The 18,459-nt window shown below is 46.8% G+C and overlaps 1 protein-coding gene across 4 annotated transcripts in view; it reads left to right on the forward strand.

The window, feature by feature from the left end:
- The window catches only part of NCK2 (NCK adaptor protein 2), a 132,841-nt gene extending 116,045 nt beyond the window's left edge, over positions 1-16,796 (forward strand). For all 4 annotated transcript variants that reach the window (XM_076001068.1, XM_012737646.3, XM_012737649.3 and 1 more), the window contains 2 exons: positions 875-1,596; positions 15,391-16,796. In XM_076001068.1, coding sequence (XP_075857183.1) covers positions 875-1,596; positions 15,391-15,585 — 917 coding nt within the window. In that variant the 3' untranslated portion in view covers positions 15,586-16,796. The remainder of the gene's footprint in view (positions 1-874; positions 1,597-15,390) is intronic.
- The last annotated feature ends 1,663 nt before the right edge of the window (positions 16,797-18,459 follow it).

Below are 18,459 nucleotides of genomic sequence, written 5' to 3' on the forward strand. Positions count from 1 at the left end.
GGCTTTTCAGACTTTTTTCTTCATTTACAGGAAGAAAGGTGGTGCACATTACAGTTCAGAACTCACATCTGTGACTGAAGAAATAATACTTACTATAATTGTGTTTGATGCACTGAAATTTTCTGTTTTATTCCCTTAAACCCAACACATTCCTACAGGTTGGTTGCACCCCATTAAATTGATTTTTATGATCCACTAGTGAGTTTTGACTCACAGTATGAAAAATTTTGCCTTCTATTTAAAGTATTAGCTAATTTTTCTCCATTCATTCATCACAATCTGTTGTGGGAAATTGGTCCACTGTTTTGCAAGAAGAGAAGAATTGCAAGAATAGAAGAAAGGTGAAGACATGGGTCTCTGCCCAGTAGGGCCATTATGCTACCAGGCAAAGGGGAGGGAGGACTGTGAGTGAGGACAGGAGTGGGACAGCAGTGGGGAGGTGGGGACACCGAGGGAGGGAAGGGGGACATTGGGGCTAGGCTGCAAGCTGTTCTCCTGGGGAGCTGAGACGTGAGGCATCTTAGCGTTGGGACGGGTCTTTGAATTCATTTAACCCAACTTCCCACCCAACACAAGATTGCAGATGACTTTTTGTGCCTTTATACCTTATTTTTCTAACTGAGGGGCACAGAGATTCTCTAAAAATGGATCATTTCAGAAGGAAACTTTCCACTGTTCTTTTGTGTGGCTGGGACTCCTGCATTTTTTTTTTATGGGTAAGAGAGATCGATTTTAGCACAACTTTCAGTAACTGCACAACGCTGCTGCCAACACTTTATTTTTCTGGTGGTGACTCTAGTTTGTAACCATGGTGGAGCTGGGCGCGCGCTGGCGTTGTCGCGGGCGCACACTGAGCCTTGCTGTGTCTCCGCAGGCCTCGGCAAGACGCGCAGGAAGACCAGCGCGCGGGACGCGTCCCCCACGCCCAGCACGGACGCCGAGTACCCCGCCAACGGCAGCGGCGCCGACCGCATCTACGACCTCAACATCCCGGCCTTCGTCAAGTTCGCCTACGTGGCCGAGCGGGAGGATGAGCTGTCCCTGGTGAAGGGGTCGCGCGTCACCGTCATGGAGAAGTGCAGCGACGGCTGGTGGCGAGGCAGCTACAACGGGCAGATCGGCTGGTTCCCCTCCAACTACGTGCTGGAGGAGACAGACGAGGCGGCCGCGGAGTCCCCGAGCTTCCTGAGCCTGCGCAAGGGCGCCTCGCTCAGCAACGGCCAGGGCGCGCGCGTGCTGCACGTGGTGCAGACGCTGTACCCCTTCAGCTCCGTCACCGAGGAGGAGCTCAACTTCGAGAAGGGAGAGACCATGGAGGTGATCGAGAAACCCGAGAACGACCCCGAGTGGTGGAAGTGCAAAAACGCCCGGGGCCAGGTGGGCCTCGTCCCCAAAAACTACGTGATGGTCCTCAGTGACGGGCCGGCCCTGCACCCTTCCCACGTCCCGCAGATAAGCTACACCGGGCCCTCGTCCAGCGGGCGCTTCGCGGGCCGAGAGTGGTACTACGGGAACGTGACGCGCCACCAGGCCGAGTGCGCCCTCAACGAGCGGGGCGTCGAGGGCGACTTCCTCATTAGGGACAGCGAGTCCTCGGTAAGTGCGCTCCGCCCGCGCGGGCCCTGCCCCGCAGGAACAGTGAGCGTGTTTGTGCTGCACGGTGTGACGGTGTGTGCCGTGCCCCTTTGGAATGCTCTCGAAACACGGCCTAGGACGGGTTGCTACTCTGTCATTGCCTTAAGATCTGCTCACTGTGGCCACTTGTTCTCCTGGAGATGGGAGCTTACCTAAAATGTTTTTAGCTCGTGAAGGTAGTTGTGCCTCTTTCCCAAGATTCCCCCCTTCTCTGTTTTACAGACTCAAACCTCATTTTCTCTCCTGCTTCCCCACCGTGTGTGTGGAAGGCCCGGGTGACTTGCTTTTGTTTCTGCTCTGTGCAGAGGCACACATAGTGTTCTCCGGAGACAGGCGCCTGGTTTCTGACGCAGGCTTTTGTTGGTTGGTTGGTTTTTCGTTTTAAACCATATAATCCCAAGGTCATCTCCACCACGGGCAGCGCCACTGAGATCATCTCTGAAAAGCTTTTAAAGCACTTAAGGGCTGAATTGAAAAGAGGAGGAGGATTCTTGAGAGAGATGAGTTTTGTGTGTGTGCAGTGAATCGGAGGCATGAGGCCACTGACTTGGGACAGCAGAGCCACTTCCAGCAGTGGTCATCTGACCACTGGGGGTTTGGGTTCTGGGAGTGTGGCCAAGCCTGCCCGGAGAACTGTGCCCACAGCACAGGAGGCAGCCTTTCGGTGTGTTAATGGAAACACTCAACATTTCGTAGACAGCTTTCCAAATACACCTTCTATGATAGTGAGACCCCCCCAAAGCAAGACAGACTTTTGAAGACAGAGTCCAGTGTACTTGACTTTCATTGGTGCTAATAGGCTTCACTTTTCATTTTTTAAATGCAAACTGTAAGACAGTAAGTATGTACTATATACTGTGATTGTTTTCCTCCCAAAAGGACACAGTGAGTGAGTGCACATTCCAGATTCCTGTCGACTGATCCAAGAAGCATTCAAAGCCCTTCAGAGAGAGGCCACTGTGATCTGCTCTTCTCTGAGGCAGGAGCAGCATCGTGGTGGTGGGCACAGGACCCCTTTATGGTGTCAGCAGCTTCTCAGAGTCGGTGGCAGCTTTTAGAGGTGCTGGGGCGGGCATGCCGGCCCGACAGTTAACCACATCTGAAATCTGAACTCGAAGATTTTCTTATCAAGCTGCCAGAGTTTATCATTCCTGGCAAGACATCACATTAAATTGTTCTCACTGGACGTAAGCTCGGTGCATAGCTTCCTTTAGATCATGTTTGAAGCCTTAAGAGAATTAGGACAGCAGCGCTTTTAACTCTGTCGAGCAGAAACTTAGAGAAAGCACTGGAAAACCAATTATAATACCAAGTGCTTAGTCCAGAATAATGCAGTCAAAGAGTGTAATCTTGGTTTCAACATTTTGAGTTTGAAGAGCCTTCTAGGACGGGAGCAGGACTAAAGAAAGCCTACACTGTGGAGACATTGGCCCTCTTCGTTGTTCTTTCTGTCTAGACTTGGGCAGAGGTGGAAAGACCTTGGAAAAAGGGGAGGTGAGAACAGTGTCTGGCCTTAGGGAGGACCTGTGGCTTTTCTGTGGAACAGGTAGAGGTGGCTGTCACTATCTAAACTTACAGACCAAATCCTTTTGGGTAGGGAAGGATACATGCATTATCTGGGTTCCATTTCAGAGCTTGAATACACCCCACTGTCTCCTTTGTCTTGAATTATTAGAGAACGAGCCTTTTCTAAATAATTAAAGCACTAATTGTTTTTATTTTCTTGTAACCATCTTTATGGGAGCCTTTTCAGGTTTTTTTTTGCATTCTGCCTTATTGGAAAACCAAGGAACAACCTGTTCATCATGTGCTGGGGTCTTTAATTCCAGGGGTTTGGGGGCAGAAAGGGCTCCACTGGGACTCACATTGGCTCTGCACTGACTGATAGTGGTACCATCTTGGTGATCTGTGGCTCCTTGTGGCCTGACGCTGTGCAGGGCTCCTGTCCTGATGGAACATGCCGTGTTTAGCTGTTAGTATGCATGCCTCGTGCCGAGCGGATGCTGCTCTAAGGAGTGTTGCTGCTTTTTCCCCGACAGCAGAACTAGGCTGGGTTTGCTGCATTTCCTGTTCATAACAGGGTCTGTTCTGTCACTGCCACTGCTACGAATGTGTCCCTATGTACAAGTGGACAGACAGATCCCTTGCTTATTCTTTTTCCACCATCTACTCCCTCCCCCTTGTCTTTTTTCCTGTTCCTTTTGGCGTTTCTTAGGTTAGAGCCTGGCTTCACAGCCACCACCCGGCCACCGGGAGCCCTTAGGTTCCCAATCTGACATAATTGCATGTCGTGGAGTGCCAAGACAGAGAGGTGTCTGAGGGGTTCAGCCTCCCTCCAGGACTCAGAGGCAGATATCTTCACTTAATTTCCTTTTCCTCTCTTGCAGTCTTTGGGCCTGGGACTTTAATTGAGGTTGCCACAGGAAGCCTGACTTCTGAATAAGCACAACAGTTTTTTCAAGATGTGTATCAACTTTTTAAATATCCTGAATGATTCCAGTATAAATGAGCTAGACCTTTGCTTGACGATACCGAGAGGTGCATATTTCAGGGAAAACGAGCAAAGGCATAGCCATATCCTACACTATCCAGTGTCAGTGAAGCATTGCGTATTGCAGAAGTGTAAGTGGGATGTATGTTGGATTAGTCCATGAATGGGCAGAGGAACCTGTGGGGCTCTCTTTCTGTCCTGACCTCAGTACCTACTGTTTGTTCTTTCTTCCATCTCTTCTTCTTGCCTTGCTCCTCTCTCATCTACATTTGTCATTTGTCTTTGGCAGCTAAAGGGGACACATACTGTTTTTCATTCTTTATATTTCATGTTCATACCTCTACCTGTGAGCCATACTTCCTTAAATCTAGAAAGTTCAGAAATATGTGTGCTTATCATACATCTTTATATTACTATATTTTGTCTACATTGATTTTATGGATATGGGTAGAAAGCTGTACTTACAGTTAACAGAAACCCTTAACTAGATTTCTGGTAATCTGTGCAAGTCATCAGTATTTTATTTTCTCAATTGCTACATCCCCCTTGCTTGTAAAGGTTGTTCAGAAAGTGACAGATCACAACTAGGATGAGGTCTGAAAAGGTGCAGAGTTGGCCAGAGTGACTTTGCCAGGACAGTATTGGCCAAAGGCTTAGGAGCCCACTTTCTTCTGAAAGACTTTAGGTGCCAACCAGATCACCTTTTCCCTCCTGTTTGTTATTTCCCACAGTAGTGTTTAGATGATAATTTTTTTTTTTTTTTGTCATACAACAGATTTGTTTCCAACAGAGAAAAACTCTCATGCGAAGGATAATTTAATGCACATATTGGCCACACTAAAAGTCTTTCATTCCTCTTCTTTTTTAATTTAATGAAATTATTTGAGCAGTAAATAAAAGAATTAGAAGAGTTCATTTCTGTATTTTTAAAAGTATGTTTCTTACAGAAGTCATAATTTCTAACCAAAACTGTTTTCAGGCAGTGTTGTCATTCCACCCAGGGGTGGATGACACACGTGGCCCTCCAGGTCCCCAAGTGCAGCCCCTCTACTGAATCCAAACTTCACAGAATAAATTCCTTTATTAAAAGGGATTTAGAATTGACATTAAGAAAAAGCTTAGGTTACTGTGCGCAGTGCCTGTACGCATCCAGTTTCAAAGAGAAGTTATTTTTAATTGTCAGGCTTTTTGCCCAGTACCAAAGGGAAGTTTTAAGTCTGGATTTTGTAATATTTCTAACTGTAAGCATATTTAATTCTTAAAAATAGAAGGATCTATAAGAGCATGTAGTACAGGCTCTGATCTGGAAGTTTAGTGCTCATTGCCTGATTCTCAGATGGGTTAGAGCCCTCAAAGATGCTGTCTCCTCCGTCCTGGCTACTCTTCAACACTCACCTTTAACACAAATGCCAGGCGTGATTGTGCATGCCTGCAGTCCCAGCTACCCGGGAGGCTGAGGCGGGAGGATCATTTTAGCCCAGGAGTTTGAGGTTGCAGTGAGCTGTGATGACACCACTGCGCTGGGTGAGATCCCATCTCAGAAAAACAAAAATAAAACAAAACAACCCACTATCTACTGGGATCTGTGACAACAGGTGTCTTATTGACAGCTGGTTCTTTTAATATAACAATAGCAAACCTGATTGGTGTGTTGATCATAACTTCTTTGGGGACCACAGCTCCCCATCCTTCCCACAGGCCGGGCATGTGCTGACCTCCTTAGGTGAGCACTCCTTGGTCATCATTGCAGCTGTGACTGCAGAAAAATCTGGAACTATGTTTTGCCTTATAGATTTAGACCTCCGTTTGGCTTACAGAAGAAGTAAAAATGAGGCGTACCTCTCTGGTAATCTGACGATCATTCCACTTAAACCAACAGTGAGATAAAAATCATAGCAATTATTGGGTTTCTTTGAACTGTACTTTTTGTTTTTAACAACAGACACACACAGAGATGTGGGATACAGACTGGGGAAGGAGGTGGGCACGAGTGGCACCTCAGGGCCCCCAGCAGGCACGCCCTAACCAACCGTTCCTTCCATCGGGTGTTTCCCGCTGTGGATGTGGTCACGGGGAGTGGTCGGCTCGCCGGGTGGTTATGGGAAAGCACCAGCCACCCCCGGCCTTCACGCCGGCCTCTCTCGGCTGATGGGGGGTGTGTACATGCGGCTCTGGGCAGCACTGGGAGTGTGTCTGCCCTGCTCGCAGGCAAGCACCCGGAATACAAGCACACACTTCCTCTCTGGAAACACAAGTGCCCCCCCATCAGAGGGGCTTTGCCAGGTGTCTTTTGAAAACAATTCCTCTGTAATTTGTGGAAAAGTTTATGTTTTGGTCTCAAGATTTGTGATAGAAAAGTACTGGGCCAAGAGAGGTGGTTTCTAAAGTATTTTACTAACATTACTAATTTCAAAGAGGCTCAGCAGGTAAACCAGCCAAAGCAAGTCAGTATTATTGTAGCTTGTTTGAAAAGAGCAGTGTCTCAGAGAAGAATATAATTATGCATCTGCCAGTAGTAGTCTTAATATTCAGAAAGTTCTCGGATTATTGTTCCATGGGGACAGCTCTCTAGCTGTTCCCTGGTCCCCCCAAAAAACCTTAACTAGTCACCAAAAGCTCTTTTGCTGCACCACTGCTGTGCACTCAGTAGGAGGCGCTGCATGGGGGAGGGCGTACCACACGGTGTCTTCCACCCACCACCATACTTTGGTTTCCTGATGTTTCCACCAGAATACCACAAATCTTTTCAGACAAGCACATAACCTTTTAAAATTATTTTTTACTGTGGCAAAATATATATAACATAAAAGTTAGCCTTTTCACTATTTTTAAGTGTACAGTTCAGTGATATTAAGTGCATTCAGATTCTTGTGCAACCATCACCATCATCCATCTCCAGAACTCTTTCATTCTCCCAGACTGAAACTCTGCACCCATTAAACACCCCCAGCCCCTGGCAGCCCCTCTTCTACTTTCTGTCTCTGAATCTGACCACGAAATCTGACCAAATGAAATAAGTACCTCATATGAGTAGAATCACACAGTATGTGTCTTTTTGTGGCTAGCTTATTTCATTTGGCATAATGACCTCAAGGCTCATCCATGTTGTAGCATGTGTCACAATTTCCTTCCTTTTTAAGGCTGCATAATATTCCATTGTGTGGATAGACCACATTTTGTATATCCAGTCATCTGTCCATGGACATTTGGAGCTATGGTGAAAAATGCTGCTGTGAACGTGAGTGCACAAATATATCTTCAAGTGTCTACTTTCAGTTCTTTGATGTGTATGCCCAGAAGTGGAATTATTAGATCAAATGGCAATTCAGTGTTTAATTTTTTGAGGAACTGCCATACTGTTTTCCACAGCAGCTGCACCATTTTACATTCAGTGCACGAGGGTTCTGGTTTCTCCACATCTTTTGTTCTCTCTCTCTATATATATATGTATAGACACATACACACACATATAGAGTCATGCACCATACAGATGAGGATTTTGGTCAACAAGGGACAACATTATACAACAGTGGTCCCATAAGATTATAATGTATTTTTACTGTACCTTTTCTGTGTTTTAGATATGTGTACAGTATTTAGTACAGTAACATGCTGTACAAGTTTGTAACCTAGAGCAATAGGCTGTACCTTGTGGCCTCTGAGTAGTAGGCTGTGTACCATCTAGGTTTGTGTGAGTACACATGCTATGATGTTTGCACAACGAAATCACCTAATGATGGGTTTCTCAGAATGTATCCTTGTCATTAAGCAGCACATGACTGTGTTGTGTGTGTGTGTGTGTGTGTGTGTGTGTGTATGTGTATAAAATAGCCATTCTGAGGGTGTGAACTGGTAGCTCATTGTGGTTTTGATTTGCATCAGCACATAACCTTTTAATCTCAGCTCTGCATTTTGCTTGTCTTTACTTGGCAGGCATGTTTCTCACCTCTTGAGTTGTATTTCGGTTAGCAGTCTTTCAGTTGGGGATGTTTCTCATGGCACTATGACTAAACATTTTCTTAACCTGGCCTTTATAGCATAGCAAGAGCAGCACAGGGTAATAAAATAGGGTTTCAGATCCCCGTGGGGTTTACAGCACAGAATGAGTTCCCTAGAAGTCAGGTTCGCTGTGTAATAACTGATAGTGGCATCGTATATGGACTGGTCTGTTCACCCATCTTCCATACTGCATTTTCTTTCACTGTTTCGAAAACCCCCATGGTATTTGGTTGGGATTGGGATTTCACTGGAGAACAGTCATTACCAGAATCGAGCACGGTGCTTCCGAAAGCGAGTGGGAGGATACTCACGTAAAATTTTCCTCAGCTTCTGTGGCAGTAATCCCCAGACTGTGTCCCCAGACCAGCGGCAGCAGCGTCACCAGTGAACTTGCTAGAATGCAGCTCACCAGGCCCCGCCCCAGCCTGCTGAACCCGCGTCTCTGGGCTGGGGCTCTGCAGCCGAGTGTGAACATGTCAGTTTGAGGCTCAGATTTGAGAACCACTGACCTGTGAACCGTGCACTTGGTTCAAGCCCTTTCGAGCACTGTTGTGTTACACGGTAAGACTCCAGCTTAAATTATAGATTGTCTCTTAATCACACCATGTGTGACACTGTGAAAAAACCAAGCACGGTATTCTAAAGACCTGCACACTAAGGTATTTACGTGTAACTTTTAGAAATATGATTGGGGGTCAAGGAGGGATAAACATGCAGCATACCTTAACATGAACATGGACAGTGGAAGTTCTGTTTTCCTAGACCGAGTAGATGGGACTTTTGAGGGCTGTTCTGTAGTGGTCAGTTGATTTTTCCTTGTTTCTGTAATTAAGTTTATTTCAGATGCTAATAAGATGAGTATTTGATCATGTCACACGTTCATTGACCTCAGGCCTGTGGATTAAATATTTCATAGACAAAATCTACAGGAGAATAGAAAATGCTGGTGAGGCCGGTCACACTTGGGGTAAGGAAGAGGTGATCTGATGTAAAAACAGAATAGTATCAATCGACAGCTGGTGGCACAAGTACAGACTGGGAGTCCATTTTAATTAAAAGAAGGCTGTATTAGAAAACTAGGGAGGGTGACCTAATAGATAAAACTGAAAGGTGGTTTTCCTGAGATAAGAACAGAGAAACTATTAATCAGTGGAACACAATTTGCCTCTAATCCATTGGTTCTGAAATTTTTTGGTAAGTGAATCCATTCCCTGGGCAGAAGAGTATCTTCAGTAAAAAAATAAAGATAGAAAAATATCCATTTACCAAAAGGAAAGAATGATACAGCCTTTGATAAGAAGCCAGTACGATGACCTCTCTTTGGGTATGGAGGGAGCGTTAAATATCTGTGCAGACGGTGGGTGCTTGGAGACGCCAGCGTGGCCAGAGATGTGTCCAGAGCCTGCACAGGAGGCCTGGTGGGTCACACAAAGGGCTTTTTCTACTCTTGTCTTTTCATAAAGTCAAAGCGAAAGATAAGAAGTTTTAAGGTTATTAAAGAACCAGGAGTACCTGGAGCAAGGACGCTCCCTGCCCTCTTCATTTCCTCACGGCCATTGTGCTCAGAAGAAAATCAGAAAATCACATTAACACTTAAGGTTTCAGGGATGGAGGAAGAAATAAAAGGATATTAAAGACTGTTCTCAGCATCCATTTTTTTCCCTCTGAAGAAATGATGATTAAGTCTCAAGCTAAGGAGAGACGGATCTGATCGGGGCATCTGTTCCATAAAAATGGAAAGGTGGTGCTTTTGCGCAAGTATTTGAGGCAGTGGATCAAGCTGGTGAAGCCAAAGAAATAGTAGCAAAGAGCGTATTCTCAGGTGTTCCCTAAAAGTACCCGCTTGTTGTGAGCAGAATGGCAAAAGGCGATGAGGTGTAAGAAATACCTAGAGCAATGAGCAGTGGAAGAGCTGGTCAAAATCGGGGATTCGTAAGTCAGCATATTCATTGAGCACATGGTACTCTCTGCCCAGTGTGGGCCTGTCAAGTTAATCCTGGTTCTTGCACTTGAAGGGGTTATATTGAAATAGGGGACCTAAAACCTAAGCAAAAACAATGACAGAGGCCCCGAGAGAAGTTGGTTTTCTACCAACCTACTAACTGTCCTCAGATTCCATTTGGAAAATGACTTGCTAGTAAAAAGAAGATTGAAATGAATGGGTTGTACTAATTGTTAATGCTTTAGAACCTTCGATTCAAAAACTGAGAGGGATTAAAAACTTACCTCCTGGGCACAGTGAACACTGTCTGGTGACAGGCACACCAAGTACCTTGACATAAGCATTGTACAAGGAGTCCATGTGACAGAAACACTTGTGCACCCTTAATAGTTTGAAATAAAAACAAAAATAAATAAACTATGAGAACAGAAAAATCATTCCTTACAAGGAATAGTCAGAGAAGGAAATACCAAGAAGTGGTGGTCTAACATTAGAAAATTTGAAAAATTAGTCCGTAATCAGCCCAGAGGAATTACTTTCTACCTAGCAAGTACAGTGTTTGGAGAAGGAAAGGGTAAGAAAATTTGGACAGTGGGAGAGGAAGCCCAGAGATGGGAATTAAAGGGAGGGAAGTGGAGGGCAGAGGTTCCAAACTGAGAAGGTGGTGCAGGGCTGAGTCTAGTGAGGTTTCAGTCTAGCCATAGGAAATTTTAACGAGGGTAGTGTCTATGATGGCTTAAAAAGATGTCCACAAATTCTTTGATATTCCTTTCTTCAGAGGGTGGAGCCTGTTCCTCTGCCCGTGGGCATGGGCTGTACTTAACCAACTCACCCGTAGTGAATAGGGCGTGAGGGTGGGCAGCTTCCAAGACTGGGTCACTAAAGGTGTTCTGGCCACCTCTTTGCTCTCCCTGGGCTCACTTGCTCCAGGGCAAGCTGGCAGCCCCACAGAGAGCCCACGAGCGTTTATGTGGGTGCGCCACCTGGAAGCAGAGCCTGCACCCCCCATTGAGCCTTCGGGTGACCACAGCCTCAGCCACCATCTGGACTGCACGTTTCAAGAGCATGTTAAGATCATTGATGAGGCCGGGCGCTGTGGCTCACGCCTGTAATCCTAGCTCTTGGGAGGCCGAGGCGGGCGGATTGCTCAAGGTCAGGAGTTCAAAACCAGCCTGAGCAAGAGCGAGACCCCGTCTCTACTATAAATAGAAAGAAATTAATTGGCCAACTGATATATATATAAAAAAATTAGCCGGGCATGGTGGCGCATGCCTGTAGTCCCAGCTACCCGGGAGGCTGAGGCAGAAGGATCACTGGAGCCCAGGAGTTTGAGGTTGCTGTGAGCTAGACGCCACGGCACTCACTCTAGCCTGGGCAACAAAGTGAGACTCTGTCTCAAAAAAAAAAAATAAAAAAAAAAAAAAAAAAAAAAAAGATCATTGATGAGCTTGAACTTGGAGAACTCTGTCATATTGTCAAGGCACCAGTACTCTTTGAGGGGGCGAGTGTGGCATGTTCCTTTTTCATCTGATTTCCCAAAGTCCGTCACAGAAAACAAAGCATGGAAAGGCCACAGTGGGGGGGAGAGCAGGGCTGGCAGAGCTGCCTTCTTGGGGACTCCTTCCGCCTCGGGCTCTCTCTGGACGTGGGGTCATTTTGGGTGGGGAGGAGCTCCGCTTCCATCAGATCCAGGGCTCCAGCTGAAGGGAAGAGACCTTTGCTTACTCTCTGCAGCAGTGTCCCAGCTGTCCCAGCAGGGGACATTCCCTACAGAGACTGTCTGCAGCAGGCTCCTTAGGATGGAATTAGAAAAGTACCGCAGACGGGGCCGAGTTGGCCGTGGGCTCTCTCCAGCACGGGCTGCTGTGCACATGGATCAAGTTCGCCTCTTGTTCTGGCAGCTCCAGCACTGCTGGTGGTTGGCCCAAATTTTATTTCAGTTCTCAGACCACATCAGGATCCCCTGGAAGTCTCATTAAACACAGGCTGCTGGGGGTTCACACGCAGGCCGGGCAGGGCCCGAGGGTTCGCCTTTCTCTCCAGTTCCCGGATGAGGCCGTTGCTGCTAGTGCTGGCAGCACACGGAGCATGACCAGTCTCGTTGTCTTCAGACTTATTGCAAGGTGTTTAATGGCAACTTATAGCAGTGTATGTTAGTATATAGATTGTCCACTCTCACATGTCCTGCAGAAAATTTACTCTGTTTGAACCAAGAACACTTACAAACTTTCAGCACTCTTGCTTGGCATAAGTTGGTTCTATATCCTTCGCTTTTAAGATTTTTGCCCAGGAGCCCAGGAAATTAAAAACGATCTTTTCTTCCGTGTCTGTTTCATTGCTGTAACACACACATGCATACAAACGGGCTCTCTCTCCCTCCCTCCCTCCCTCCCTCCCTCCCTCCCTCCCTCTCTCTCTCTCTCTCTCTCTCTCTCTCTCTCTCTCTCTCACACACACACCCCGTGATGTTAAATTAAGGAGCTTAAATTAAAAGCAAATTTCCCTATTCAGAAAGTCATCATCTGTTGATCATTTGGCTTAATTAAAATCTGGGTGTAGCATATATTTACCACAACTCACTCCTATGCTGCAACCACTAATAGTGATGATGCCGCTTTATGAGTTGACTAAAGTATGTGTAACACCAGCACAGCGCCCGGCTCATGGTAAACTCTAAAAGTGAGATCACCCTCCATCTTATTCTAAAGGCTCAATTTCTAGCACAGAATACACACATGCTTGTAAGAATATTAATAGCAAGGAACTTGAAACTAGAATAAAAATCGCTTTAAAGAAAACCTGAAGCCATCAGTAGTTCGTAGCATACATATTGTTGTACCCAGTGCTGTGTGATTGGCGGTTCTAATCCTCGAGGACTGATGGCATGGTGACTGTGCCGGTGGTGCAGATGCCCTGGGCCTTGCTGGCACCTGGTGTACCTATCGGGGGCAGTACCTGTCTTTATTTTACTTCCAAAACTACACGTAGCAACTAACTCGGATGGTAATACTGTGAACAGCGAGGCTAGCTTCTATCCATCTTCTTGTTCAGTCCTGGGAAAATAGTAATGATGTGAGAATTGTTCCGTCACGTGATCACCTAGAATGTCACGTCAATAGGGCCGGTTGGCATGATCGTCTGTGACATCCGGGTTCTATGATCCACTGAAATAAAATCCGAATTCTGTGTCTCTCCCAGTCCTCCCCTCCTGCTAGGAGTAGGGCTTCTAAAAATAATCTGTAGTCTGAGACCTAATCTGAGATAAACCTTCCAGTTTCTTCCTGAAGTTTCATCCAGGGGCATTTCCTGGGGCTCATCCAAGGCCTGGGTCTAGCATGGAGATAAGATGGGGCCTTCCCCTCAAAGGTTTGTTCTTATTTGGTCTGTTTTGGGCAGAGGCATGCATAAATACAAACCATAAACACGATCATCCTTTTCACTCGTGTGTGCCGACAGCTGTGGCTGGCAGGTGAGCACAGCTGCCCCGCATGGTTTGCATTTCTCCGACACCCGTTCCCCCGATTTGTCGCTGGCATAGATGGAGTGAGTCCTAGTTTTGCAGGAGTTGCACACTTCTTATCAAGCGTTTCTTATTTGGGCTTTTATGATCTCGGGGTGAGAGACGGTAGCCTGGGCACTTGTTAGCTTTGTCTGGAGGTCCTGCTGGGAGGTGGCCCTGCTGGGTCCTCAGCAGCGTGAAGTTCCTGGGTGTCCAGAAAGGCAGAACGCTGGTCTAGGACTTCCATGGAGAACTGTGTTAGGCTGTGTTAGGCTGTGGTCCTGCCACTGGCAGGGTGCGACCTGATGCTGTGTCGCAAGCCGGCGGGGGTGGGGGTGGGGGGAGACTGTGCCTTGTGTGGGGCCAGCGGGGCTTCTTAAGGGCAGCGTTCCACTCCCTTTGAGCTGAGCCTCAAGGGAATGGTTGGCCAAGGAGTGGGACAGCGGGTGGCCCCAAGAATGACATGAATAGGAATGACGGGGGAGGGGGGCTGGGAGTGGGACATAGTCTAGCCTGGAGGACTGGGACCATAGGCAGGGGCCAGGTGGGTTTTATTCTGAGGCCACTGAGGGAAGCCAGGGTCCCTCCCCTGCCCCAGCCACACTGCCCCCTCAGTGCTGCAGAAGAGGCAGGTCCCCCTTCCCCGAGCACTGCCCCACCAGCCCACGCCTTGCACAGCTCAGGCTCTCTGCACTTTCTTAGAGGCCTCTCCTGACCACCCCCCAACACACTTGTGCACACACACCCATACACACATTCACACGCATGCACACATGCAGTTCACATCCTTTCATACACCCTCTCACATATACACACACAGCTTGCCTCCTCTAGCTCATTCTCTCTCGTGCAACTCTCCTTTTTTTCTGTAGAACTCACCACAGTTTGCAACTGCAAGCCCACCTCCTTATTTATCTGCTGCCCCACTGGGTTGTCACTTACTATTCACCCTTATGTCCTCATGCACACATGGACATGTCCAGGGCACAGCCCGCCTGACATATAGACAGTGTTCGGTAATTGTTACTTACTGAATTAATCAATATATATGTTTTTTTACAAAGAACATCCCTCATTCAATATCTTTCTTGCATGTTTTTCAGAAAATGAGTTAAAAGACCAGTTTTAATTAAAATAGTGACATATTTCTAAAATAGACCCAAATATAAGTGCCCAGTAAGGCACTGACAAATCACAAAATTTAAATATTTCTCAATAAAATCTGTACTCGAACCACAGTGTGCAGCCCAATCTAGGATATTAGAAACTACATTTAAAATGCAACCAGAATTTTTCACTGCTCTTAATATTTTTAAATGTTTAGAATTAGAAAAATTTTGGTGGCTTAATTCTAATAGTGTTAGGAGTCAGAAGAAGGAATTTCTAGTGGCTACCTGCACACAAACCAGTCTTATTAAATTCCCAGGGCGGACTTTATTCTCCCCCCCACCAAAAAAAATAGATTGGGAAATGAAAAATTGCAAACTTCTTAAGCACCCAGGTTTGCACAGTTGTTGTCCATTCCACGATGAGTGTCCACTGTTCAAATAACTAAAATGCATTTAGTCCTGAAACTGAACTAAGCAAACTCAGACTTGTCTCTGATGCAGAACCTCAGAATCTTGGGCTGCATCCGGCTCATTCTGAACATCAGATGCCCTAGCCAGCTGGTCAACAGAGGCCCAGACGTCTGAGCGAGTGGTGGTGTGGATTTAGTTAAGTGGAAGATTCAGACGGCTGTACCCAAAACAGTTGGTTTTGGGTACAGGGACAGACCTCTCCTGCCGTGGCCCGGTTGTCACCCGTGTTCTGTTTCCTCCCCAGCCCAGTGACTTCTCCGTGTCTCTGAAAGCGGCAGGGAAGAACAAACATTTCAAGGTGCAGCTCGTGGACAATGTCTACTGCATTGGGCAGCGACGGTTCCACACCATGGACGAGCTGGTGGAACACTACAAAAAGGCGCCCATCTTCACCAGCGAGCATGGGGAGAAGCTCTACCTCGTCAGAGCCCTGCAGTGACGTCGGTGCCCACGGCCCTGCTGCCCACCAGCTCCAGGCTTCGGTGCCACTCACCTCCCCAGAGCCCAGCAGCCAGGTCGCCCCAGCAGCGCCACCCACCGGGGGCTCTGCGCAGAGGCTCTGCCCTGCCAGTGGGTCGTCCTGGTCGGCGGCCCCCTCTGCCTAGTCTATCTTTCTGTTTGGGTCGGTTGGTCGGTCGGTTGGTCGGTCGGTTGGTTTCCCGTTGCCATCCAGGCCCTCACGCCTCTGCTCCAGCCACCCCCCCATCCCAGCCGGTTTTAGAGAAGGGGAGGGGACAGGGATGAGCTCGTTCACTTTATTCCTTTTCAATTGGCAATAGCGCTAGTCTGTTCAAATTGTTCGTGCTAACAGAAGCCCTCGTTAAAAAGACACCGGGCGTGGCGGGAACACTCGGAAGCCGCACTTGGCAAGGGAGTGAGCCACAGTGTACTCCGAGCTTGGGGCTCTGTGCGTGCCAGGCAGCAGGCGCGAAGGCTCCCCGGTCCCAGCAACCCTTGTTCTGTGCCCTGTGCCCTTACGTGGCTCCCAGACTCTGCAGGGAGCAAGCGCGTGTGCTGATAGCAATACTGGAACCACCGGGGGAGACGGCGGCGAGGAAGCTGTCCAGTGCCTTTGGGGCTGTGCTTGCAATAAAGAAAGGATTTCCCTGAAAAGTCAGTCTGCAGAAGAGGAAACCAGTGACTCAGAAAGACAGATGTTTTTCGTAATTTACCCTCATATGTGCCATCCACATAGTGCTTTTTCCTCTTGCCCTTCGGCTTGTTTGAATTTCACAATTATGTATTTAATTCTCAAAGAAATATGTATCTGTAGCCGTTTATTGACACTAATACAGATGATTAAGGAAAACAGCTGATCTTTGGGGAAGGGGCGCTACCAACACCTCACACACCCGCACATACACACACACACACACACACACACACTCTCTCTCTCTATATATAGATTATTTGCTTTACAGGGAAATTTTCAGGGTTTACAAAAGAATATGTGATTGGTAGTAAGAGACACACAGAATGTTTATGAAGAAATTGCATTTTCCTTTTCCTTTACATTTGAACTTCTTTATAGTTAAAATATACAGTTCTTGAGATGGCACATTCCTACAATTGAAGAAGGGGTCTTGAGATCCCCTAAACTTGCATACCCAGTTTTTTTGGATATTGTAATAAAAAAAAGTATTATGACAAGACTGTGTGTGTGTTTATCTTTGGGAAAACTCTGACTCAGTTACGGGAGAGTAATTACTGCAGCATTTTACTGAATGCTCATTGCCAGATGGGAAACATTTTTAGAGGTGAGCTTAACCAATTTATTAACCTGTGTGTTTTCTTTTTCTACCACCACTTTTGTATATTGAAATAATAAGTTTTCATTAGTGAACTGCCAAGACAACCCAGAATCTCAAGCTTGGTCTTCAGGAAACTATTTTTTTAGAAATGTCTTACTTACCAAACTGCTGTCAGCTGGAGTTCTCACATCCACTGTGGCCCTCCACCGATGTCTCGCATCTGTCCTCAGTCACTGAGCATTTATTGAACCGCCACAATGTGCCAGGCACCAGAAATGCAGAGTCTCCTGCTGCAGGCTCTGAGCCCTGTGCTCTCACTTGTTCCCCATCACAAGCCCATGAGGTGGGTCCTGCCATCATCACATTTTACAGATGGAGAAAGTGAGGCACAAAGTAGATGCACAAGGACGCATGGCTGCAGCACAGTAGAGCAGGATGCAAAGCCCAGGGTCTGCTCCAGGCCATGCCCTTCCAACCCCAGCCTAGGGAGGAATTCAAGAGAAATGAGGTGTTTCAGGAGGGTTTGGCATGCTCTACCATTCCTGTTCCCTGTAAGCTCATTGTATCTTTTTGCTGCTCTTCATTATAATAAATTAGAAATCTGGTGCCTGGTAGCTTAGGTTGGCAGTGCCCAGTCATGTGTGAATAGACATTCAGGTGAGTGGGGCACATCGTTACCTTAGACAACACAACCTCTGCACCTTACCCGAGAGTAAAATTCTTGCAGACCCTTCCAGGTCTCACTGATGTGTGTGACATTTGACCTTATGCCAGAATGCATTTAAATATTGAGTGCCTGGACAGCTGGAAGACCTTGATTGACACACAGCAATTTGGGCAGAAACAAGTAATTAAAGGACAGAAGATTGATTTACATTTTGGCTTCAGGAACTTCTTTAAGGCCTATAGTTGCAACTGACAGTTATTTTCAATATTGTCACAAACTACCTTGTGAGAGTTCTCCAGCTGCTTGCGGTAGATGAACGTTAGTATTTTTTATTAAGGAGCCAGCACCCTGGGATATCCTGGAGTCGGTTGGACCAGTGGAGGTGGATTGATAGTCCCAGGATGAGCCTGTGGAGAGAGTGCAGGCGAGGTAGGGGCCCCACGTGGTTTGCAGTGTGGCCACCGATGCTCTGGGCGGGTGGGCTTTGCCATCGACCTTCCTGAATGTCCAGAGATTTCCTGAGCAAATCCTGTTTTGCTGTTCTGTTACCTTTTTGCACAGACAGCAAAGGACAATAAAGGTTAGTCATTCTGTAGCTGGGTAACTTCGCTCACTTGTTTGCATTTAAATGTGCCTTCATTTTACATAAGCATCCAGCCATCTTGCTGAATCAAGATACATAAACACCAGGCCCTTCACACTCAGTTTATGGCCAAATGCTATTAAATGATGTTTCTAGGGAGCTAAAACTGTCCATCTTTTTCCCCAAAGTGCATTGCAAATCAAAATCTTAAATTATAATTAGAGTCTTTCTAGCTACTGAAGCTGATATTTCCAAACAAAGCATTTCTGGTTCCAGTATGACTGTCTTTGGTTTCTGTGTGCTAATTGGTTT

The sequence above is a fragment of the Microcebus murinus genome, chromosome 3, assembly GCF_040939455.1.
Source record: "Microcebus murinus isolate Inina chromosome 3, M.murinus_Inina_mat1.0, whole genome shotgun sequence".
NCBI lineage: Eukaryota > Metazoa > Chordata > Mammalia > Primates > Cheirogaleidae > Microcebus > Microcebus murinus.